The sequence below is a fragment of the Bombina bombina genome, chromosome 9 (genome assembly GCF_027579735.1).
Source record: "Bombina bombina isolate aBomBom1 chromosome 9, aBomBom1.pri, whole genome shotgun sequence".
NCBI lineage: Eukaryota > Metazoa > Chordata > Amphibia > Anura > Bombinatoridae > Bombina > Bombina bombina.
In genome coordinates this window covers 222,521,403-222,548,751 of record NC_069507.1, presented here as the reverse complement: position 1 = coordinate 222,548,751, position 27,349 = coordinate 222,521,403, and the positions used below count along the sequence as shown (strand labels likewise).

The 27,349-nt window shown below is 37.0% G+C and overlaps 1 protein-coding gene across 3 annotated transcripts in view; it reads left to right on the top strand.

The window, feature by feature from the left end:
* The window catches only part of GRK5 (G protein-coupled receptor kinase 5), a 315,595-nt gene extending 292,833 nt beyond the window's left edge, over positions 1–22,762 (top strand). For all 3 annotated transcript variants that reach the window (XM_053692662.1, XM_053692663.1, XM_053692664.1), the window contains 6 exons: positions 12,033–12,122; positions 12,745–12,953; positions 15,828–15,965; positions 17,010–17,147; positions 19,663–19,794; positions 20,059–22,762. In XM_053692662.1, the coding sequence (XP_053548637.1) occupies positions 12,033–12,122; positions 12,745–12,953; positions 15,828–15,965; positions 17,010–17,147; positions 19,663–19,794; positions 20,059–20,157 (806 nt within the window). In that variant the 3' untranslated portion in view covers positions 20,158–22,762. The remainder of the gene's footprint in view (positions 1–12,032; positions 12,123–12,744; positions 12,954–15,827; positions 15,966–17,009; positions 17,148–19,662; positions 19,795–20,058) is intronic.
* Positions 22,763–27,349: the final 4,587 nt, after the last annotated feature.

The window sequence follows — 27,349 nt, the reverse complement described above, 5'->3', positions numbered from 1 at the left end:
GATGATCTGAGCAGCTGCATTATTAAAAATGTGGGTGCAGTGACAATATCTATCTATGCTTCACATGCACGTGCAGAGAAAAATGCTAACACTAAAACAGTGATAACTTTCACTAGAAGCATTTTTGCTATATGTTTCTATTCAAAGATGTAATTAATCTATGTGCATTTAGATTTTGACTGGAATGTCCCTTTAACAGCTTTGCTGGGATGCTCTTTGCCTCCTCCTGCTGGCCAGGAGTTTAATATCCCACTAGTAATTGGAATGACGTGGAAAGAAATAAATTTATCAGGTAAGCATACATTTTGTTTTTCTCTCCATTAAATGGACTTTCTAAAGATACCATTATTTTCATCATATCATATCATATAATTTACTATAAAAAAAAATATTAAATATGATGAAGATTTTGAAGAAAACACACTTTTTCTAACTTTGACCTCCAAAATCTGTTACACATCTATAACTACCAAAAAACTCCCATGCTAAATAGTTTCTAAATTTTGTTTAGCAGACAACCCAAAGTATTGATCTCGACCCTTTTGGGTATATTTTATGCCACCATTTCACCAGCAAATGCAAATAAAAAAAAAACATTAAAGGGACAGTCTAGGCCAAAATAAACTTTCATGATTCAGATAGGGCATGTCATTTTAAACAATTTTCCAATTTACTTTTATCACCAATTTTGCTTTGTTCTCTTGGAATTCTTAGTTGAAAGCTTAACCTAGGAGGTTCATATGCTAATTTCTTAGACCTTGAAGACCACCTCTTTTCAGAATGCATTTTAACAGTTTTTCACCACTAGAGGGTGTTAGTTCATGTGTTTCATATAGATAACACTGTGCTCGTGCACGTGAAGTTATCTGGGAGCAGGCACTGATTGGCTAAACTGCAAGTCTGTCAAAAGAACTGAAATAAAGGGGCAATTTGCAGAGGCTTAGATACAAGATAATCACAGAGGTTAAAAGTATATTAATATAACTGTGTTGGTTATGCAACACTGGGGAATGGGTAATAAAGGGATTATCTATCTTTTAAAACAATAACAATTCTGGTGTAGACTGTCCCTTTAACTTTTTCACAAACTTTCGGTTTCTCACTGAAACTATTTTCAAACAGCTTGTGCAGTTATGGCACAAATGATTGTAAATGCTTCCCCTTTGTTCAGAAATAGCAGACATATAAGGCTTTGGCATTGCTTTTTTGTAATTAGAAGGCCGCTAAATGCTGCTGCGCACCACACTTGTATTATGCCCAGCAGGGGTTAATTAGGTAGCTTGTAGGGTTAATTTTAGCTTTAGTGTAGAGATCATCCTCCCACCTGACACATCCCACCCGCTGATCCCTCCCTGACCCCCCTCAAACAGCTCTCTTCCCTCCCCCACCCCCCAAAGATCACCTCCATCTTAAGTACTGACAGAAAGTCTGCCATTATAAAAATAAATGTTTTTTGTTTGTTTTTTAAGTTTTTAACTGCAGCATAGGATTCCCCCTTACCCCAACCTCCCTGATCCTACCCCAAACAGCTCTCTAACCCTACCCCGCTCTCACCTCCAGCGTTGGGCCACCCACCCCCCTCCCTGCTATCCCTCTCATGCCACCAACGATCGGCACCATGGCATTGGTTGCTTAGCAAAGGGTATTGCACGATGCCTCAACATCGAGGCATAGCTGCAATACCCTCAAAGCGGCTGGAAGCGATCGCTTCCAGAGCTTGAAACCCCAGAGTATGTGCCAGGCACGTCCTTGGTCGTTAACGGACGTTTTTTGTACGACGTGACTGGCACGTCCTCAGTCGTTAAGGGGTTAAAAGGGATCAGTCAGCAGAGAGTCCTTTCATCTTGATAAACCCAGGAATCTGCCATTTTGTTTGTTGTTAATCCTGCGGTTTGGCCTTTAGATTACAAAATTTGGATATTAACAACACAGATAACAAAAAACTGTGATCAACACGATAGTTTTAAGTAATCCGTAGCACAATTATAAAATTCTCTAACACAGATCATTCTTTTTGCATTTTAATGACCCTTTAAATGCCACATTAAATTACAAAGGAGAATGTAGAGAGAACCCCAGATCTGACTTTGTTATAACTTAGCTTAAAGGGATACTAAATCCAAATTTTTTTCTTTAATGATTCAGACAGAGCATGCAATTTTAAGAAACCTTCTTATTTACTCCTACTATCATTTTTTCTTTGTTCTTTTGCTATCTTTATTTAAAAAGCAGAAATGTAAAGCTTAGGAGCCAGCCCATTTTAGGTTCCACACCCTGGATAGCGCTTGCTTATTAGTGGGTACATTTAGCAAACCAATAAGCAAGCATTATCCAGGTTCTGAACCAAAAATGGGCCGGCTCTTAAGCTTTACGTTCTTGATTTTAAAATAAAGATAGCAAGAGAACGGAAAAAATTGATAATGGGAGTAAATTAGAAAGTTGCTTAAAATTGAATGCTCTATCTGAACCATTAAATAAAAAAATTGGGTTTAGATTTGCATAAACAACAAATGCATGATGAAAAGACAATACTAATAGCACTTAGTCTGAACTTCAAATGAGAAGTAGATTTTTTCTGACAAATTTCAAAGTTTAAAATGTCTTTTTCCACTCCTGTAATCATGTGACAGCCATCAGCCAATCACAAATACATATATGTATATTCTGTGAATTCTTGCACATGCTCAGTAGGAGCTGGTGACTCAAAAAGTGTAAATATAAAAAGACTGTGCACATTTTGTTAATGGAAGTAAATTGGAAATTTGTTTAAACTTGCTGCTCTATCTGAATTATTAAAGTTTAATTTTGACTTGAGTGTTCATTTAAGCCATCCTGGGGATGTGTCAGATAACTAGTAACTAGTGATGGTAAAGAGGAAATATTCAATTGAACAATGATGCAAAATACTTTATCAGAAGCATTTGTAATACAACCTATGCAAATGATTACAGATGTATTGCTGCTTCTATAACACAAAGGGCACTCTGTGCTGAGCCGGTGTTACTGCATATTGTGAATAATACTATATGTATGATGGTGAAAAAGATGCAATAAGCCCTGTTAGGTCTTGTGTCCTGTGGTTAGGTGTTTGTGACTTTGTTGCTTAGAAATGTCAGACTAAATTGTTTTAACAGCACAGCTTCTTTATGCAGAAATGCAGTTTATGAGAACAGATCACAATTTCAACTAGGAAAAGCACTAATAGATGCTGAGAATTTGTTTTCCTGCTGGGTACAGGGTTGTGTAGCTACTATATATTACGTTATATATATGGGGACCGTGAGAATAAAGTAAGACAAGAGCACATAGGGTGTGGATAAGCCTATCCATGACATTAAAGGGACAGTCTAGTCAAAATAAACTTTCATGATTCAGATAGGGCATGCAATTTTAAACAACTTTCCAATTTAGTTTTATCATCAAATTTGCTTTGTTCTCTTGGTATTCTTCTTTGAATACTAAACTTAGTTAGGCTCATATGCTAATTTCTACGCCCTTAAAGACCACCTCTTATCTCAGTGCATTTTGACAGTTTTTCGCAGCTAGGCAGTACTAGTTCACGTGTGCCATATAGATAACATTTTGCTCACTCCGTGGAGTTATTTACGAGTCAGCACTGATTGGCTAAAATGTAAGTCTGTCAAAAGAACTGAGATAAGGGGGCATTCTGCAGAAGTTTAGATACAAGGTAATCATAGAAGTAAAAATTATTTTAATATAACGTGTTGGTGCAAAACTGGGGAATTGGTAATAAAGGGATTATCTATCTTTTTAAACAATAAATATTTTAAAGTAGGCTGTCCCTTTAATTAAGCTTTACATGCATATCTAAAAACCATGATGAAGACAGTCACTCAACATTAATCACCCCATTAATTGCTAGATTACAAGTGGAGCTAAAAAATAGCTCTTATTTTTGCTCTCATATTGCAAGTTTAAAGTACTAGATGTTGTATAGTGTGGGTGCACTAAGTCCCTCACATAATTTGGGGTTGCACTGAAATACTAAGCTGAAGATGAGCTAAACTGCTGCTCAAATAGCGGAGTTCTTTATTTAGTCATTTACTATGTTGTTGAACTGAAATATAAATTAAAAACACTGTACTCATACAAACATACATAGACTATATGGACAAACGTATGTGGACACAGCTACTTATTGAGTTCAGGTGTTTCAGCCACTTCCAGTGCTAACCGGTGCGTCAAATCCAGCACATAGGGATTAAATCTCCATTAACAAACTTAGGCCTAGATTTGGAGTTTGGCGGTAGATGGGCTGTTAACGCTACGCGGGCTTTTTTCTGGCCGCACCATAAAATTAACTCTGGTATCGAGAGTCCAAAAAAATGCTGCGTTAGGCTCCAAAAAAGGAGCGTAGAGCATTTTTACCGCAAATGCAACTCTCGATACCAGAGTTGCTTACGGACGCGGCCAGCCTCAAAAACGTGCTCGTGCACGATTCTCCCATAGGAAACAATGGGGCTGTTTGAGCTGAAAAAAACCCTAACACCTGCAAAAAAGCAGCGTTCAGCTCCTAACGCAGCCCCATTGTTTCCTATGGGGAAACACTTCCTACGTCTGCACCTAACACTCTAACATGTACCCCGAGTCTAAACACCCCTAACCTTACACTTATTAACCCCTAATCTGCCGCCCCCGCTATCGCTGACCCCTGCATATTATTATTAACCCCTAATCTGCCGACCGCAAAGCGCCGCCACCTACGTTATCCTTATGTACCCCTAATCTGCTGCCCCTAACACCGCCGACCCCTATATTATATTTATTAACCCCTAATCTGCCCCCCTCAACGTCGCCGACACCTGCCTACACTTATTAACCCCTAATCTGCCGAGCGGACCTGAGCGCTACTATAATAAAGTTATTAACCCCTAATCCGCCTCACTAACCCTATCATAAATAGTATTAACCCCTAATCTGCCCTCCCTAACATCGCCGACACCTAACTTCAATTATTAACCCCTAATCTGACGACCGGAGCTCATCGCTACTATAATAAATGGATTAACCCCTAAAGCTAAGTCTAACCCTAACACTAACACCCCCCTAACTTAAATATAATTTACATCTAACGAAATTAATTAACTCTTATTAAATAAATTATTCCTATTTAAAGCTAAATACTTACCTGTAAAATAAATCCTAATATAGCTACAATATAAATTATAATTACATTGTAGCTATTTTAGGATTAATATTTATTTTACAGGCAACTTTGTAATTATTTTAACCAGGTACAATAGCTATTAAATAGTTAAGAACTATTTAATAGTTACCTAGTTAAAATAATTACAACATTACCTGTAAAATAAGTCCTAACCTAAGTTATAATTAAACCTAACACTACCCTATCAATAAATTAATTAAATAAAATACCTACAATTACCTACAATAAAACCTAACACTACACTATCAATAAATAAATTAAATACAATTTCTACAAATAACTACAATTACATAAACTAACTAAAGTACAAAAAATAAAAAAGAACTAAGTTACAAAAAATAAAAAAATATTTACAAACATAAGAAAAATATTACAACAATTTTAAACTAATTACACCTACTCTAAGCCCCCTAATAAAATAACAAAGACCCCCAAAATAAAAAAATTCCCTACCCTATTCTAAATTAATAAATTTAAAAGCTCTTTTACCTTACCAGCCCTGAACAGGGCCCTTTGCGGGGCATGCCCCAAGAAAATCAGCTCTTTTGCCTGTAAAAAAAAACATACAATACCCCCCCCCCAACATTACAACCCACCACCCACATACCCCTAATCTAACCCAAACTGATCGGAACAGCCAATAGAATGCGAGCTCAATCTGATTGGCTGATTGGATCAGCCAATCAGATTGAACTTGATTCTGATTGGCTGATTCCATCAGCCAATCAGAATATTCCTACCTTAATTCCGATTGGCTGATAGAATCCTATCAGCCAATCGGAATTCGAGGGACGCCATCTTGGATGACGTCCCTTAAAGGAACCGTCATTCGTCGGGAGACGCCGGAAGAAGAGGATGGATCCGCGTCGGATGCTTCAACATGGACCCGCTCCGCACCGGATGGAAGAAGATCGAAGATGCCGCTTGGATGAAGATGTTTGCCGGTCCGGATGTCCTCTTCTTGCCGGATAGGAGGAAGACTTTGGAGCCTCTTCTGGACCTCTTCAGCACCGGATGCCAGGACAGATCGGTGATACCTGTTGAGGTGAAGACAAGGTAGGAAGATCTTCAGGGGCTTAGTGTTAGGTTTATTTAAGGGGGGTTTGGGTTAGATTAGGGGTATGTGGGTGGTGGGTTGTAATGTTGGGGGGGGGGGTATTGTATGTTTTTTTTTACAGGCAAAAAAGCTGATTTTCTTGGGGCATGCCCCGCAAAGGGCCCTGTTCAGGGCTGGTAAGGTAAAAGAGCTTTTAAATTTATTAATTTAGAATAGGGTAGGGGATTTTTTTTATTTTGGGGGTCTTTGTTGTTTTATTAGGGGGCTTAGAGTAGGTGTAATTAGTTTAAAATTGTTGTAATATTTTTCTTATGTTTGTAAATATTTTTTTATTTTTTGTAACTTAGTTCTTTTTTATTTTTTGTACTTTAGTTAGTTTATGTAATTGTAGTTATTTGTAGAAATTGTATTTAATTTATTTATTGATAGTGTAGTGTTAGGTTTTATTGTAGGTAATTGTAGGTATTTTATTTAATTAATTTATTGATAGGGTAGTGTTAGGTTTAATTATAACTTAGGTTAGGACTTATTTTACAGGTAATTTTGTTATTATTTTAACTAGGTAACTATTAAATAGTTCTTAACTATTTAATAGCTATTGTACCTGGTTAAAATAATTACAAAGTTGCCTGTAAAATAAATATTAATCCTAAAATAGCTACAATGTAATTATAATTTATATTGTAGCTATATTAGGATTTATTTTACAGGTAAGTATTTAGCTTTAAATAGGAATAATTTATTTAATAAGAGTTAATTAATTTAGTTAGATTTAAATTATATTTAACTTAGGGGGGTGTTAGTGTTAGGGTTAGACTTAGCTTTAGGGGTTAATCCATTTATTATAGTAGCGGTGAGCTCCGGTCGTCAGATTAGGGGTTAATAATTGAAGTTAGGTGTCGGCGATGTTAGGGAGGGCAGATTAGGGGTTAATACTATTTATGATAGGGTTAGTGAGGCGGATTAGGGGTTAATAACTTTATTATAGTAGCGCTCAGGTCCGCTCGGCAGATTAGGGGTTAATAAGTGTAGGCAGGTGGAGGCGACGTTGAGGGGGGCAGATTAGGGGTTAATAAATATAATATAGGGGTCGGCGGTGTTAGGGGCAGCAGATTAGGGGTACATAAGGATAACGTAGGTGGCGGCGCTTTGCGGTCGGCAGATTAGGGGTTAATTATTGTAAGTAGCTGGCGGCGACGTTGAGGGGGGCAGGTTAGGGGTTAATAAATATAATACAGGGGTCGGCGGTGTTAGGGGCAGCAGATTAGGGGTACATAAGTATAACGTAGGTGGCGGTCGGCAGATTAGGGGTTAAAAAAATTTAATCGAGTTGCGGCGATGTGGGGGGACCTCAGTTTAGGGGTACATAGGTAGTTTATGGGTGTTAGTGTACTTTAGGGTACAGTAGTTAAGAGCTTTATGAACCGGCGTTAGCCCAGAAAGCTCTTAACTCCTGCTTTTTTTCGGCGGCTGGAGTTTTGTCGTTAGAGCTCTAACGCTCACTTCAGAAACGACTCTAAATACCGGCGTTAGGAAGATCCCATTGAAAAGATAGGATACGCAATTGACGTAAGGGGATCTGCGGTATGGAAAAGTCACGGCTGAAAAGTGAGCGTTAGACCCTTTAATCACTGACTCCAAATACCGGCGGTAGCCTAAAACCAGCGTTAGGAGCCTCTAACGCTGGTTTTCACGGCTAACGCCAAACTCCAAATCTAGGCCATAGACAGTACAATGAGTCGTTTTGAAGATCTCAGTGGCTTTAAACATGGTACTGTCATAGGAATCCACTTTTTGCCAAATCAATTTGTGAAATTTCCACCCTACTAGATCTACTCCGGTCAACTGTAAGTGCTCTTATTATGAAGTGGAGCTATATATAGGGTGACCATATTGCTGCTTTACAAAGGGACACATAACCAGTTTTGCAAAAATGCTTTTAACAATGTTATACAACACTGAGCACTAGAGGGCAGCAGTGTTTTTTTCTTTCATGATTCGGATAGATCATACAATTGTAACCAACTTTCCTTTTTACTTCTATTATCAAATTTGCTTCATCCTTTTGGTATCCTTTTGTTGAAGGAGCAGGAATGCACTACTGAGAGCTAGCTGAGCATATCAGGAGACCCAAAGACAGCAGCTATACATGTGCCACCACCAATTATCAGCTAGCTCCCAGAAGTGAATTGCTGCAGCCTACCTATGTATGCCTTTCAACAAAGGATATCAAAGGAACAAAACACATTAGATAATAGAAGTAAAATAGAAAGTTGTTTAAAATTGTTTGCTTTGTCCGAATCATAAAGGAAAATGTTGGGGTTTTATGTAATACTTATGCAATACTTCTGTCATATAGTGCTCCTGGCACATGCTTGCTCCAGAGCCTATCTAGGTATACTCTTCAACATCAAATACAAAGAGAACAAGATCAATTTGATAAAAGTACATTTAAAAGTTGTTGTTTTTAACCCCTTAACGACTGTGACATACCCTATGTGTTGCTGGTCGTTAATGGATTGTCTGACTATAAAAGCGCGGGTCTGGCCGCAAGTGGCAAGACCACACTGTTACACCATCCCTCCCTCCTGAATGCTTGCTAAAATAGCGCGGTTTTGCTGCTGGCGGCGAGACCGTGCTATTGAAAACTGACCCCTATAGAAAGACCATCGACTTACAGGGTATGTCACTGGTCATTAAGGGGTTACATTTGAGTTTCGTGTCCCTTTAAATGTTTGTGAATGTGCAGTTAAGCATCAATATTATTTACGTACACACTATAGAAGTAAAACTGAGTTTAGCCGAGTATTTGTAGGACATTAGTTTGTTAGCTGCGTCTTTGCAATTGGAGCACATTAACAGAAATGCTGCCCTTTCCGAAGGGCGTAAGTACAAAGTTTCTGGCCCATCTGCTCCTTTCATTTCTATTCTAAGGCCCTGTTTGACACATTACTTACAAACACAGCTGAAGAATAGCATGTTTCCGCAATGAAAAAGTCATTTATCTGCAACAGTGAAGTGTTCTGAGTCAGACGGTTTAAATACTGGGGTATTAATACATCACACTGTATTACCAAACATGCAAGATTTTTATTATGTAAAAAGCAGTCTATGCATGTGTGCAAAATTATAGCAAGAATGAATAATACATTTAGCAACAAGAAAGAAAAGAAGTGAGTGTTGCTTATAATAACTATGGAGTTTAGTTAGTCTAGCTTGTTATGCCAGAACTGATGACTCAAAATAACGCAACTTATGATGGTCCCTAACCCGTAGAATTCAGTCGATGGGATAGATTTATCAACTGTTGGGCGGACATGACCGCTGATTCTTAAATTTTGTTTCCGGCGAGCCTGAATGCACGCACGGGAGAAGCTGCATTTGCAGCATGATAAATTGGCCCCATATGAATTAAAGAAACATTGTACTCAAATTCCATTTAAAAAAGAGGATTTCAAAATATATTTAGATTTTTGTAAAATGGATAGTCAGTGCTAAATAAATAAACCTTTTCTGTGCGGTTATCCCTATCTTAGGTAGGGCTGCCAGGTGTCCAGTATTTAACCGGACAGTCTAGTATGTTATCAGGCTGTCTAGTAAAATCTTCACAAAAATACTGGACAAAAAAAATGTCCATTTTCTTTAAAGCCCCTTAGTGTTAAATGTAAAAAAACACCTATGCACCTCAATGCATTACAAATATGGAGCAGAAAGAAGCAAAAGACAGTCAAAGGGGTTAATCTTCACTGTTTAGATGTGTAACTGGCAACCAAACAGCTACTATTATTGATTTTAATGTTACTGGCAGCCCAGTCGTAAAATGACTGCTTCATTGTGAAAAATATGCCTGGAAAGATTTGGAAATTTACTTTAAACAACATTTACTTAAGATATTTTAACGTAAAAATGTTCTTTTGTGATTCAGACAGAGCATACAATTTTAAAATACTTTCCGATTTACTTCTGTTATTAAAAATTGCTTTGTTCTCATGATATTCTTTGTTGAAGAGATACATAGGTAGGTTTCTGGAGCACTGCATAGCAGTAAATAGTGCTGTGATCTAGGGCTCTTACAAATGGATAACAATCTTGCAAAATTGCTACCATATAGCACTCCAGACATGTGTGCGCTTCTGAGCTCACATCCTAGCTCTCCAACAAAAGATATCAAGAGAACAAAGTAAATTTGATAATAAAAGTAAATTAGAAAGTTGTTTAAAATTGTACGCTCTGTCTGAATCATGAAAGAAAATGTTAGTGCCCGTTCACACGCTAAATCCGCTCGACTTCTGCTCATTGCACCCGTCGGGTAGCGCACGTATTACAATATATTTTTTGCTGTCGCGCAAGGAGCAGAAGTTAGAATATTGTGAACGTGTTAACGTACGCCCCCCATAGACTTCAATGGAGAGATGAAAGTGGAAAAACCTAACACCCACACTGATGTGCTGACCCAAATCACTATAAGCCCCCTACTCTAATGACTCCTAAACCACCACATAGGCCATCGCAACTTCCCCTCTATTTTATTAACCTCTAAACCACCACACCCCCGCATCGCAAAATACCCCACTACTCTATTAACACCTAAACCGTCACAAGCCCCACCGCAAAATACCACTCTACACCACACCCCCACCGAAAAGAACCCTTCTCCACTATTAACCCCTAAACTGCCACAACCCCCATTGCAAAATACCCACTAACATCTAACCCCCTAACCAGCTGACCCCCTAATCTAACACCCCCTAAGTTAGCTAAAAAACTAACTAACATTACCTGTAAAAAAAAGCCTAACTGTATCTTTAAAAGTAAAAAAACCCTAACCTTACCTTAAAAAAACCAAAACCTAACCCCTCCGCCCCATAGAAACTCATATGCGCATACTCAGTAGGAGCTTGTGCCTCAGAAAGTGTGCATATAAACAGATTGTGCACAGTTTATAATGGATGTAAAAAGTCTCTGACTTGATGCCAGAAGTCTCCAAAGAATTATCTAGACTTGTAAAAACCGTACACCTCTGATTCAGGTATCACTAGGTTCACTAAATTTTTTTAAGGGCAGATAGAAATATTTCGGGTTTTGTGCTGCAATAAATAAACATTTTTATGTATGTGTTTATGTGTGTATTTATTTATGTATGTGTTTATTTATGTATTTATTTATGTGTGTATTTATTTATGTATGTATTTATGTGTGTATTTATTTATGTATGTATTTATTTATGTATGTATTTATTTATGTATGTATTTATGTATGTATTTATTTATGTGTGTATTTATTTATGTATGTATTTATTTATGTATGTATTTATTTATGTGTGTATTTATTTATGTATGTATTTATTTATATATGTATTTATTTATGTATGTATTTATTTATGTATGTATGTATTTATGTATGTATTTATTTATGTGTGTATTTATTTATGTATGTATTTATTTATGTATGTATTTATTTATGTGTGTATTTATGTATGTATTTATTTATATATGTATTTATGTGTGTATTTATGTATGTATTTATTTATATATGTATTTATGTATGTATTTATGTGTGTATTTATTTATGTATGTATTTATGTATGTGTTTATGTATTTATTTATGTGTGTATTTTTATGTATGTATTTATTTATGTGTGTATTTATTTATGTATGTATTTATGTGTGTATTTATTTATGTGTGTATTTATGTATGTGTTTATTTATGTATGTATTTATGTATGTATTTATTTATGTGTGTATTTTTTTAATTGAACATATCACCTTTGTGTCCTTTGCATTCTAGGTCATATAAGAATATCAGATTTGGGTCTAGCTGTAAAAATCCCAGAGGGAGAGACAATTCGGGGCCGGGTTGGGACAGTTGGGTACATGGGTAAGTTTGTCATTTAATGTAATACAGTAAAAAGATATTGTTTTATTTAAATAATATCCATAAAAATCATTCTGCATCTTATATTCCAAATTCACAACAGTTAAGATCCCCCAGACTGGGCCAAATCATGACAGGGCTTCCGTTTCCCATAAATTCCTGTCTTTTTCAGTTCATTCCATTTATTTATTTTCTTTTAATGTCTAGATATATTGTTGCTAACATATTTGCATAGCTACAGCAACTCTTAGATCTATTGTTTACCTTTAAACTTCTATAAGCCATACATGCGTTTTATATGCCAAATTCTTCTGGACAGATCTGACCCCCACATCCCTAATATAATTTAAGCGCTTCGGCAGGTTTGTTGCCCAGTAAATAAAATTAATTTGTTTTTAGATATAGCTAAATAATATTATAATGAATATTAATATTTTTTCCTGTTTATGTTTTTTTAATTAATGTCCCCTTTATATCATGTAAAGTAATATATATTAGGTTACAGACAGATTACACTAGTTCATTTGCATGTAATGTCTAGGTATATTATTACTAACATAGTTATAGATTATTTTTGCTCACATTATCTGTGCCTTTATTAATGTGTATTCTATTTCACTCCCAGCCCCCGAGGTTCTGAATAACCTACGTTATTCCTTCAGCCCGGATTACTGGGGACTGGGCTGCCTGATTTATGAGATGATTGCAGGGCAGTCTCCATTTCGGGGCAGGAAGGAGAAAGTTAAGCGAGAGGAAGTGGACAGACGAGTTCTGGAGACAGAGGAAGTCTATACTACAAAGTTTTCTGAAGAGGCTAAATCTGTGTGTAACATGGTGTGTAGTTTCTCGTGTCTTAATGGGGCTGCAGTAAATTGGCTGGTTTAACCCCTCTGCTGTGATGCGACATTTTAGGTTGAGATAACAGATACCGTAATTTTTATTTTAAGATTCAGATTATGGGGCCTATTTATCAAAGGTCTTGCGGACCTGATCCACACTGTCAGACCGCTGAATGCACCTCCCTGCTGGCGCCCGATTGGCCGCCCCCGGCTGACTCGCGGCCAATCTGGCGCCAGCAGGGAGGTGTCAATCAACCCGATCGTACTCGATCGGGTTGATTTCCGGCGATTCCTGTCCGCCTCATCAGAGCAGGCGGACAGGGTTATGGAGCAGCGGTCTTTATGCTCTGTCTGAATCACATAAGATATGGGTTTCATATCCCCTTAATGTTCCAATTTACTTGATAACTCCAGCCATATTTACATATTGGATGCCAGAGCAGGTATCTAGGGAAATTTTGGGTCTAAGAGTGTGCATTTGTCTTGAGCACTTTGTGGCAGCAGTGTATACAACAATGTTTGTAGTGTTATATGTTGTTGAACACCATATGGCAGGAGTGTTTTTTTTTTAAAAATTTACAACATTGTTGCCAACTCTGCTGCCAGATAATGTTCAAGACATATTGATGTTTCTGACTGAGCCTACCTAGGTATAGGTTTTTTAACAAAGAGCGCAAAGTAAATTTGATAATAGGATTAAATTGAAAAAAAAAAAAATTCTTGCTTATCTGAGTCGTGGAAGTTTAATTTTAACCGTTATGCTCCTTCAAACAATATTTTACTTTATATCTATATGACGCTTTCTCACATTTGTCCCCTGATCCTAGCAGTCAAATGGAGCTAAGAATTGGCTTACTTAGACTTTTTTATAACTTCCCTTACGTTCTACTATTCCAGTTACTAAAATTAGCTTTAATATAAACACAGTTATTCTCACTGTTTGCCTTATTACCATTCGCCAAGAGCACTGCACACATTTCAGTATAGATGTGATTATTTAATAGCTTCATATGTTTATCTTCAGGTCCATAGAGCTTTGATGATAACATTGAACAGTGCAAGGAAAAGTGTTGTAGATTATATACAGAGTGATCTTTCTACAAATTATGGTTATATATAATAGACACTGTAACATGATTGTTGTTTACACAGTTGAAGCCGATGTACAGTATATTTTTGTGGAGTTGATTGGAGTTAGGGCTTGTGTGTGCACCTCAAACTTAAAGGGACATGAAACCCAAACATTTTCTTTCATGATTTAGACAGAGATTACAATTTTAAACAACTTTCTAATTTACTTATATTATCTAATTTGTTTCATTCATATCATTTGTTGAATGAGCAGCAATGCACTAATGGTTTCTAACTGAACACATGGGTAAGCCAATGACAATCTGTATATATATGCATCCACCAATCAGCAGTGAGGATCTAGGTTCTTTGCTGCTTCTGAGCTTGCCTAGATAAATATTTCAGCAAAGGATAACAAGACATTTCAGGTCCCTTTAATGGGCAATACAGAACACAAATAACCATTCAGTACCCACCTATACAGAGAATCAGATTTATTAAAGGAACATAAAACACTAAATACCACTAGACGGAATAATGTATTCAAAGCAAATATTAGCCTGAAAATAATATGCAGATGTATTTGTTTAAGTTATGCTAGTTCTTTAAAGGTTTAGCGTCCATAACACAATGGGTGCTGCCATTTTATAACCTGTTTCCTTCTCAGCTAAGACCAGTTAGGGACAGTCAGAAAGGGGTCACTAGAGTGTTAATACAAAGAGTGTGTACAGTGTAGCAGTGTTTGTAATCTAAACGTCTACTGTTAAAAGAAATTATAAAGCCCATACTTTTCAGAAATAGATTAAAGGAAAAGGGGACAAAATAAATCATGAAATTATATTGTAAAATTATTCTTACTAATATAATTTAAAAATGTATGCTACAATTTATAACTATTAAATGTCCCTTTAATACAAAAGCACACTTATTCCCTAGCGCAGCTGTAACCTTCCCTATCCCCCACTACAGCAATGCAACCTTTTTCTCTGTTTGCGTGAAGGCATAATTTCATGGGATTAGGTATGGCAGAAGTGCTTTGCAATGATAAACAAGCAACCTGTAGAAAGAGTCAGAGCAGGGTACACCCACAGCCTTGTCTTCAGTTAGCCCTGCGGAATCTGTTGCCACTCTATAAATAAATGATGATGATGATAATAATATTGCTACTGCACTCACTGTTTGAAGGACTTCTCTCAAAAGATAGATGCACACTCATTTTGTGATCAAACAATCTTCTTTATTAAACAGTGATTCTGGCTATACAGCTTATATTTCCAAAGAGTTTAAAGGACCAATAAGTACAGTAGATGTGCATTACCAACAACAGCCTTCAGCCAACCACAGTCTCATACATGTATACACTATGAACTCTTGCACATGATCAGTAGTAGCTGGTGCCTCAGAAAGTGTGCATATAAAAAGAGTGCACAATTTGATAATGGAAGTAAATTGGAAAGTATCTGTCTCTTTAACCATAAAGTCGCTTAAGCGTCTGCTCTATAAAGCTCCTTCTACAGGTTTTCTTGTACATTACTACAAACACTGATGCTTTATTTGAAAATTGTATTCTCTATCTGAATCATGAAAATGTAATCTTGTTTCATGTCCCTTTAGGACTTAAATTATTTTGGCTACAATTAAAGCAGTATTGAAGAGACACTCTGATTTTAAATATAATGTTCTGTTATCCTAACCCCACAGGCTTTACAAAGAGTAATATTTTTGTTTTCTTTATTGATGATTTTCTAATAAAGGTTATTTATTTGTAATTTGCTGTTGAACATTTTCTCATTGGCAGCTACTCACCAAAGATGTGAAGCAAAGACTGGGGTGCCAGGATGGGAGGACGGCGGACGTAAAGCGACACCCCTTCTTCAGAGCTATAAACTTCAAGCGATTAGAAGCAGGAATTATGGATCCCCCTTTCATCCCTGATGTAAGCAAAGCCAACGTTTCTGCTTTCTATTTTGACACAGAAATGATCTAGGTGGAGACTCAGTGTGTGAGGATCAGACTGTATTTATTAAAAATATTGTAAGAATTTCAAAACTAATAAATGTATTATAACAAGTGTTGGTAAAGAAAACGAGCCATATTTTACAATATCTGGTGCATTAAAGGAGCATACAATCTAATGGCCCAGATTATAAAAAACAATATACAGTATATATAAATATAGGAAAACAAAGGATGGAAAAGGAGCACTAAAACCCAATATATAGTACCTATACCAGATATATGTATATAAATATATATATATATATATATATATATAATATAAAAGAAAATTTTCTTGTAAATAAAGAACATAGGTATTTGAAGTATTACTTATTCACCTTCGGCTTTAGAGCAGTTGACCTAGTGCACCTTTGGGTTAACGCTCAAAGGTAGTTACCGCAGTCTCATTATCTGACCTCTAGATGTTCGCGCACCGTAGTCTTTTGCTCTCACGCAAAATTGTTACTTTCAACTTGTAACACCAGGGCAAAACATACAAGTGCTATTGATTTAACTTGAGCACAGTTAATTGCACTTGTAATCTAGCCCCTGTAATTACAAGGCCATTCTGTTGTCTTGTGATAAATCATAATGCAAACGAAGTGTGAAAACTTAATGAAAAAATGAACACAGTGTCTGCTGCAATTGTTTTTCAATGCTCAAGCTCCAACTGTTATTTACAATATTTGTAGAAGGTAATCTGAACTTGTTACTGGAGAAGACAAAGCATTGTTTTACAGCATCTTATCTTATCGCCTCTGTGGAGGCCAATTAGTCACAGGTATGTGGCAGTGTTAGGCTTATGATGTCTGCAGTGTATATTTCCAGTTCTTAGAACCGGAAAACCCTAATTTTTTTAGAATATAAATAATGCAAAGCTTTTTTTAGTACATGTAAGTAAACAGTATTTTGTTACATGTCTTTACTTTCTTATATATTGTTGCATAATGAGTGATTCTTCCGCTGGTGTCCCTGTGTTTAGCCTCGTGCGGTGTACTGTAAAGATGTCTTGGACATAGAACAGTTCTCCACAGTTAAAGGTGTCAACTTGGACCAAACAGATGATGATTTCTACACAAAGTTTTCCACTGGCTCTGTATCCATCCCCTGGCAAAATGAGGTAACAGGGTTTGTTAATCAATAGTGTATAATCTGAGGCTGAACCCTATGTAGAACATGACTGTGTGTGTATAAATATACATGTGTAAGTGAGGCAGCCTTGCTCCCAAACTGCGCACTAAAGCATTACATTATGCTGACTCCCTGCTTCATTTTGTAGCTCAGTGGTGCAGTGTTCGGGTATGGGAATTAAGTTAACCTCTTTGTTGCTATGCATGATGACAGGAAGATGTCAACATTTGTCTTGGTTGAGGCACTGGAGCCAACCTGTAAGAAACAGTGTTGTATGCTTTATTGAGGTAAGTAAGGCATACACAGGTATCACAGCTACATCAATGCAATAATTTAAACAAGTCAAGAATTCAGAGAAACAATGATCAGAGTGAGCTAAGACAAATATGAGACAGCTGGTGGAAGAAACTCAGAGGTCCAACTGAAGTCTAGTCTAGCAGGCAGGTACACAGGTTATGATCAGGCAGGTACACGGGTTATGATCAGGCAGGTACACAGGTTATAATCAGGCAGGTACACAGGTTATGATCAGGCAGGTACACAGGTTATAATCAGGCAGGTACACAGGTTATGATCAGGCAGGTATACAGGTTATAATCAGGCAGGTACACAGGTTATGATCAGGCAGGTACACAGGTTATAATCAGGCAGGTACACAGGTTATGATCAGGCAGGTATACAGGTTATGATCAGGCAGGTACACAGGTTATGATCAGGCAGGTACACAGGTTATGATCAGGCAGGTACACAGGTTATGATCAGGCAGGTACACAGGTTATAATCAGGCAGGTACACAGGTTATGATCAGGCAGGTACACAGGTTATAATCAGGCAGGTACACAGTTTATGATCAGGCAGGTACACAGGTTATAATCAGGCAGGTACACAGGTTATGATCAGGCAGGTACACAGGTTATGATCAGGCAGGTACACAGGTTATGATCAGGCAGGTACACAGGTTATAATCAGGCAGGTACACAGGTTATGATCAGGCAGGTATAATACACCATTAATGGCCGTGGTAGTACAGTAGGTCAGACAAGTTCTGGATTGCTTAAACCAGCGTTTTTTAAGTCTCACATAGCCACTTGCATTGTCTTTAAAGGGATAGGAAAATCAAAACTTAACTTGCATGATTCAGATAGAGCATGACATTTTAAGACACTTTTAAATTCACTTCAATTTTCAAATGTGATTTGTTCTCTTGGTATCCCTTGTTGAAAAAGAATATGCACATATCATACACTAGTGGGAACTGCTGCTGATTGGTGACTGTACATAATTGTCTCTTGTGATTGGCTGACTAGATGCGCTCCGCTAGCTGCCAGTAGTGCAATGCTGCTCCTTCAGCAAAGGATAATAAGGGAATGAAGCAAATTTGATAATAGAAGTACATTGAAATGTTGTTTATAATTGTATGTTCTATCCAAATCATGAAATAAGTTTAAGTTATTTTTTAATAACCAAACTCCACCCACCATTTGCCTTATTTGGAAGAGCCAATCTGTGCTTTAGTCCTCAGACAACAAGGCTAGTCACAGTCATACAGTTAGTATAATGTACATTGGTTTGTAGTTGTTATCAGTTAAAGCCAATTAGGCACAGATATCTAGCAGTGTTAGCCTTGAGAAGTCAGTAGGGTGCATTTCTTGTTTGGAGAATTAGAAATTATTACATTTTCAGAGTTAAATTACATGAAAAGAGGGCAAAATAAGCAATGAAAATATAATGCAAAGTTGTTTCATTATGGGTATCTAAACATTTTCTATAAAAAATCTCAAGGTGTTTGCTGTCCATTTAATTAGGTGAAGGTTTCAAATGCCAAATGATGAACACAGTACTTCACTTGTTTAAAATTATATATAGGGGTCGATTTATGAAGCCACAGATGCTGCTTCCGACCCACTCCGCTTCAGGTCCGCCTGAAGCAGAAGTTAAGAAGCAGCGGTCGTTAGTTCACTGCTCCTTAACTCGTCCACCATCTCTGAGGTGGCGGACAACAATCAGCCCGATCGGATACGATCAGGTTGATTGACACCCCCTGCTGTCTGCATTTATCGATGTCCGCCCACACATTAGTAAATCGGCCCCATAGTGTTAACAGCCCTTAATTATGGCAGAATTAGGAGCAGTAAATGTCTGTAATTTTTCTTTAACAGAAAGACTGGTCACTAATAGTGGCATTGGCCATGGAGCAAATGGCTTTGAATTTGCATGTATGCTAATATCTCAATCACATTTATAGTTAAAAATGACTAATTAGAAGTTGGGTACCATGAAGTTAACTGTTTTATAAAATGTGGTACAAATACTCATACTTCATTACCTAATCAAAAGTGTGTAACTTGGTGACAAATTACTAATGTTTGTTTTCTGCTAAACGATATCAACAGCCACACAAACACCTTCTTCTGGATAGATGTAGTTCATAGGTTGCAGTTTGGGCTGTCCTGGGTTAAACAGTTTAATACATTTCTTTTATACACGTGGTCTTCTTTCAACAGATGGTAGAGACAGAATGCTTTAAGGAGCTCAACCTTTTCGGGCCAAATGGTACGCTCTCTCCTGATCTGAACAGGAGTCATCCGCCAGAACCACCAAAAAAAAGTTTGCTTCATCGTATCTTTAAACGTCAGGTGAGAGATAAATAAATAGCCTATTATTGTGAGGTTATTAGCTTGAATGTCATGTGATTTCTTTGTGTTTGGCTGTTCCTTCACTCCCTATATCTAACTATGAGGTTATTCTTACTTTTCTAACTGATGGATCTCATCTATCTTTAGAAAAAAATGGAATACTTGAAAATATGCTTGTTTCTTTTACCCATATCCTACAATCCTGTTTCATTAAATTCCCATGCTCTCTTCTTGTCTCATCCTAGCTGTGTTTTTATTTTTCAGCACCAAAATAATTCCAACCTCTCGCTGGGGAACAAGTCCTCTTTAAACCATCACATGAACGCTAACCACGTCAGTTCCAACTCTACTGGGAGCAGCTAGTGATACTCAATCACCAGTGAGAGAAACATCATGTGGTCTGATGACCCTCCTCCGCTACTGATAGCGAGAGAGAGGGAGAGAGAAAAGGGGAAAATAAAGGAGGAGAGCCAGGAATCTCACTGCCGGCTTTCACAAGGAGAAGTCTGTGTATTTGTGTTAGATGGGACTGATCAAGGGGAGAGTTTATTTTCTCTCTCTTACAGTAATGCCTCACAAAGGATGGAGTAAAACGTTTGCTCAGGTCTGTGCTCGGGTGAGGGGAGCACGCGTCCCCCTTTTGCGACTGGTGTGGAATACAAAAAAATAAATAAACATATCTCCCATCTCCTTACAACTTTGCAATAGGAACATTGCTGCCTGCATGAAACAAGATTAACAAAGCACCATACATAAGGAGAACAGTCCACCCTTGGTCCTAACATTGCCATTGCTGCACCCCACCCCATTTCCTCCCCAGTCCAGAAGGATTTGCAGAGCATCTCGCCCTTCCGGCCTCACACTTGTACGTTTTCTTTTTGTTTGTTTTTTAACAAATGACAAAAAAAAAAAGAAAAATATTTTTTTGTAAATGATTTGTCTGTGTTTACATTTTTTCCCCAAAATTTGTATTTTGGGTTCAATACCCTGCAGAAGAGCGCTTAGAACAGTGAAAGTGAGAAAGGTGTTCAGAGTACGCTGAAGATATACTGTGGACCTTTGCTTTAAAACTTTGCTTGCCAGAAATGTGTTTCAGGCTCACCCTGGTGGTAAAAGGGATTAATATTGTAACATTGGTACTTGCTCCAGTACTCAAATAGATTGGTATTCACTGTGTCTCGGGGGACCAGAGGGGTTAAAGATCTTATGAAACTATTGGTTAGGGGCAAAAGAGGAATATTTGCAGAGTTCGTGTTTCCTGGCTATGGCACTTAGATCTAGTGTTTTTAAAGCATTTATTCCACTTTGTAAACACCCCTACATTGTCTTTTTTGCACTTAAAATAATTTGTCAAGGAACCAGTGAGCCTTTTAAAGATGTTTAATTGCTATATTGTACATTGAGATGATCTAAATTGCACAGCAGGGACTATGCTATAGCACCATATAGTGATTATTTGCCCTTAAAAGCTGACAATCTGTTGCTATGATGGGACACAGGCAATTGATTAGTGCTCTGTCAAACATTCCAAAGCTTGGAGGCATCAACTACTTGAATTTCGTAACCAAAATCTCTTTATGAAATGTTGATGGAACTATCCAATGAAATACAGATTTAATTCAAGCTGTCCAAAATGTGTCTGTTGTCCCTTTATCGGTCTTACAACGTGAAAAACTTACATCTGTAATATGTATTCTGTTTGAAAAATTGCACATTTCTCTCTATACAATGTTTTGATTCATTCTGTAACTGATGTTTTGCTAATGTAGGAATCTATTTGCAACCACTCTCTGATCTATCTATTGTGCCAAACTGTTGAATTACTCTTGTACAATCACTCTGCTGCTCATGCGCTTGATGCAACAGCTAAAACATTTGAGTGTTTTAAAGATTACTGAGGTAGCACCTAATCTATATTTTTATGATTTTACAGAATATTAAGTCTGGTTAGATTTGCAGAATGCAAAAATGCTTAAACATTATTAAATGGAAGCCATCCATCACTGCCAGTTCATAAGGGCTTACATGTATGATTGCCATGATAACAATTTGCCTTTTTTTTGTTACCAAATGTATTTTTATACATAATTATATATACAGTGTTTAATGTACACCATATTGCAAAGCTTTAAAATTACCAGAAATCTTTGTACCTTCCACAAAGAAAACAGAATGAGGCCATGCAGGGGTTTATCCTGAGCTCTGTGTTGCCAATGTAATGCATACTGCAAGGGCACTTTTTTCACAACTGTAAAGATCCAAACATTCAATTGAATAACATCATACATTCATTAAATGTGAATGTATAATTGCACTACATGCCAAGCCATGTTATTAGAAAGTCATAGGGATAATTTAAGTAGGAAACAAGTGAGTTCTTGTTCAATCCTGTATATATAAAATCACAGACTCCTGAAAATGATTATTCGATCAAGGCCACCTGAGTACAATCTACTCTAAAGTAGGAAAACCTATGCATCAGGGGTTTAAAGTCAAATGGAAAATTGATCCTCAATGCAGGGATTTATTCACTTCAATTTTTATCTGACAATAAGGCTTTATTTACTAGTTCCTGGCCACTAAGCCACACCTGTACCCTAGAATTAAGGGTTAATCTCATAGGTTACCAAAACGTTTTTTTTTTTTTTTTTACAGGTTAGTGGATGATGATTCTACTTGTTTTAATAATTGGCCCTTTATCAATTTGCTGTAAAATCACTTTATCCTTTAAGAGAAAACATTTGCCCTATACATTTGGAGTAGTTATTTTTCCAGCAGTGGGTGATGGTTTTACAGCCTATTGAATTAGGGCCATTACGGGGCTCACTGGTTTCTCGCCATGTTTTAAAATGTAGTAAACTCTTCCAAATGCCACCCACATGCTAAAGTTATAGGGGTGTAATTTTGTTTTGTGCGTTTTCTGTTCGTCTTTCTTTTCTTGTTTTTATTAAATGTTACCAGAAAACTAGGATTCTCTCAGAACTGAGAGAGGTCTGCTTGTTTTATTTTAAAAGTGTTTGTGTGGTTTGTGTGTTTGATGCGCTGTAAGGATATGTGTGCCCGATGTGTATTACTGTAAGAAGTTGAACTAGTAGTATGTTACTCACATGGCATTGTCTGCTACAGTTATAGCTGTGTGTTTTGCTATATAATGCGAATATGTGGGGCTTCCGGCTTACCATCTTTTTGTTGTTTCACCTCTTTTACAGTTATGAACTTTATTTGAGTTACGCATGTTCTTTATCATTGCATTCTTTTATGCAGTGGACATGCAGTGGGGTAATCGTAAATGTGTTTCTATTTGTTTAGCAATAGTGTAAAAAAACAACTTATTAATACCTGCATGCACAAAGAATGTCCAACCTAGGACCCAACAGTCCAGTATTTAACAGCTTTTTGGTGTCACTTATGCATGGGAATCTACAAATAGTGGAGGCACATGTCCCCACTACATGTACACATGGCTGGAGCATGATTCTGGAGAAAGGTTAAGAGATCATAACTTCACCATCTTGTAAACTAGAAGAGTTTGAGACCCCTTTGATTATGTAAAAATTGAACTCTCCTGACATTATACCCCAGGTACAAAGTAATAAATAAATAGAAGAGGAAATGTACACTTTCCTATTCATAGGAACCCTCTTTTAAAAAATTGAAAATCTCCTCTTTTAAATGATCAGTAACATGACATTATAGATAACACGGTGGGCAATGTGGTCATTGTAAAAATGCTTATCCTTTTACACACCAGGATTAGAGTAAAAGATGGGGATCAGTGCTAAAATTATGGGTCTCTCTCAGCCAAAATAAATCCATGGGTTCCCTCATTTGAAAGAGGAGAAATTATGCTTTCAAGTTAAAGTCACATAATACTTTGGCTATCAAGTGGTCTATCAGAAATGTCAGTTAGAGTAATACATGAGGGAGGTATGTCACCAAGTCATGACTTTCTTTTTGTTGGATTACTTACCTTAAAGTTGTACTTACCTGCTGTCTGTAGTAAGCCAGCACTTCAGTACAGAGGGTACCTACTTGAGACTCATCCTTACAGATATGTTGGATGGGGTAAATAATTATTTGTGTGCTCTTTTTGATGGTCAAGTGTATATTTTGTGTCTATATCTAGATCTGTGGCTTTTGTGTGTGCAGTTTATGTAGCCTGCTAAAGCATAACTTATTTAAAGGCACCGTCCAAAACATTAGCAAAAATATATAAGCAAAGAGAACGTAACACATGGCAGTTGACTGATTCAGTAGCGATAATGACTGCCCTATATTATTAACATTTTGTAAACATCCAGCCTCTTAAAGGGACATAATAGGGAAACTTAAATGTGCATGGGTGTATCACAGCAATGAATAGAAGCATTTTGCAATATACTTTAATTAGCAAAAAGTGCTTCTATTAAAAGCTGTTATTTTAGTAATACTAACCCTGCAAGTCTATGTGTTTAACCCTGCAAAGTGGTTAAACATATAGTTCAAGTACAGCTCAGGAGCCTCAGAGAACTGCTGGTCCAAAGCAGACATGGCTGGTGAGCCAATGAACAGCTGCAGTCACACTCCCCAGCCAATCACCCTTAGAACATTTTCGAATTGCACTGATTTTGTTTAAGCTCATACGAACCATAACATGATCAGTCATGTGATTAACCATTCAGAAGAGAAGACAGACTCAATTTTGAACATTTAGAATTGCAATTTTTTCTCTGGTTACAGTGATTGTCTGGAGATTCCATTACTCTCTGTATGTAGCTCACTTTCACTAAATAAAATCAGTGTGAGCACAATCGGATCACTTAGCCACTGAGATATATCTGCAGGTGCTGGTGTCCACAAGTATATATAATATAATTACATAAGTAGCTCCCTTATGATAGTTACCTATGCTGCACACACACACTTAATAAAAAGTTACAAAATACATTTAAGTAATGTTCAAAATAATTTCCACCCCAAAAAAATAACAATAACAAGCATGATATTGAACAATCAAAGTTTATTAGAAAACCATTAAAGGGATATTAAATAGTTCAAATAGAAAGTGCAGTTTTAAGAGACTTTTTTTAATCTACGTCTGTTATCTGATATAATTTGTTCTCTTAGTATCCTTTGTTGGAAAGCATACATAGGTAGGCTGAAGACTACTGGTGATTGGTGGCTATGAACATTTGCCTCCTGTTATTCACTCACCAGATATGTTTAGCTAGGTCCTAGTAGTGCATTGCTGTCCTGGAGCTGACTTTTAACTGTGTGTTAATCCCTTTGCATAGTTATATGCAAGCAATAGTGCAATAAATAATGCTTTTACACATTTTCTACCTGCATTATATGTCCCTTTAACTATACCCATAGATTCAATTTATGTAAAATCCACACAGCAAATCCCAGAGCTTCACAAAGTTCTTGTTTAGTAAATTCCTACAAAACCCACATCTTAGCCACATCACAGGTGCTGTGAGACAGTGTGCCAGTTACATAGTGGTAATATTGTATGCTGTGTCTAACATAGGAGCGATATAAACAATGTGCCAGGAGACTTCTACAGAGGCGCCACTATGTGCCCAAGTCTACTTCACTGCAATTACAATGACGACACTTCAGCAGCTCCCACTGAGAGGTCTTCCAGAAATATGCACAGTGTTCATGCACCGTAGTGGATCCTATTTTTTTCATTGTTGTGACTCACCAACTTCTAACACATGTTACCCTATATTCAGTACTTTGCATGGGACCAATACAAAACAATGTACATTCAAATTAAAATTGATAGGACAAATTTGTTTTAAAGGGACATGAAACCTACAATTTTTCTTTCATAATTTTGGTAGAACATACAATTTTAAACAATTTTCCAGTTTACTTCTATTATCAAATTTGTTTCATTCTCTTGGTATCATTTGTTGAAGGAGCAGCAGTGCACTACTGGTTTCTAACTGAACACATTGGTGAGCCAATGACAATCGGTATATATATATATATATATATATGCAGCCGCCAATCAGCAGCTAGAACCTAGGTTCTTTGCTGCTCCTGAGCTTACCTAGATAAACCTTTCAGCAAAGGATAACAAGAGAAGGAAGCAAATTAAATAATAGAAGTAAATTGGAAAGTTGTTTAAAATTGCATGCTATGTCTAATTATGACTTTACTGTCCCTTTAAACAGAACATATAGGGCTTACTTCATTTTTATCTTCTATTGTTTTAACAGTCTATGCGAGGCCATAACTCTTGGCTTGTGCCATGACATTGCAGCATGTGCTTTTAGCTACAAACAATCCTCTTTAGGGCTGTTTCTTGCTTACATAATTTCATTGGTTCCTTGTGGGTTGTCCCTTGGATCTTGCTGCTATTCTGTGGTTTATTGGTTACAGATTTCTGCTGAGTTCTGTTTGCTGACTGGTTACAATTCCTGACATGTGATTTGCTGATTCAATGTTCTCTCACATTAACCCACACATATTAATCTCTCACAATAATCCTGGGTTCCATTCCAGTGCCAAGAGTGATATTATGGATAACATATAAATATAGCAGATGATCTGCTATGTTCACTACCAGTACAGCAGAATCAAGTAGGGTTGTCTCTGTTTCAGATTCAAATGAGTCCCCACACTTCAGTGATTCACTTAGTAATCTAAATACCCAGACACTTTCATAATGCTCAGTTGTATAAGAAGCAGTTGTGAAAACCATGTTTGGTTTTTTTTCTCTATAAAGAAATGGTTGCATAAAGGGATTACATGATGCCACAGGATCCAGCTAGATCCCCAAAGAATAAAGGCTTTGATCACAATCTCTAGTTTGTTAATTAAGGGCATCTTAATGGCTATGAGATATTTAAAATGTTGTTGCCATTTTCAACATTTTTTGGTAACACTTTTTCCCATTATCATTTCAGTGAAAAATGGTCCTATATTTCACATGTGCCTGTTTTTCTGATCACTATCCAAATTCTTAATACTAAACAACACATTTAGGGACAGATTATGAAGGATACGCTAACAGTTATACCCAAGCAATATCGGTTTTATTGCGGCTGTTTCCATGCGTCAGATGTAGCGCTCGTATTACAAGTTGAAGGTAAATGCGTTTGCTTGAGCGATATTGAGTCTGGTTGGTCCTGTATAGATGTAATGTGAGCGGTGCTGCTGTGTGAATGGCTCATTCGTCCCTTCAGGCAAGCAGAAGATCAAATCTATGGAATATGTAACAGCGCATCCCAAGACTCAAATATATTTTTAATCATACAATCAAATGCCCAAAGAACAAAACACACTTGCTAGAAGCTTGGAAAACAATAGCATGTCAAACAATAGCATGTCAAACAATAGCAAGTCAAACAATAGCAAGTCAAACAAAGATGTCCTCATAAGCAGTGCACAGTTTGGACGCAAATGAGCCGTTATGCAAACTACATCCTAGGAACAAATAGGAACTGACTGTGCACTGCTTATGAGGACATCTTTGTTTTACAAGCTTCTAGTAAGTGTTTTATTCTTTGTGCGTTTGTCTGATTAAAAATATATTTGAGTCTTGGGATGCGCTGTTTGT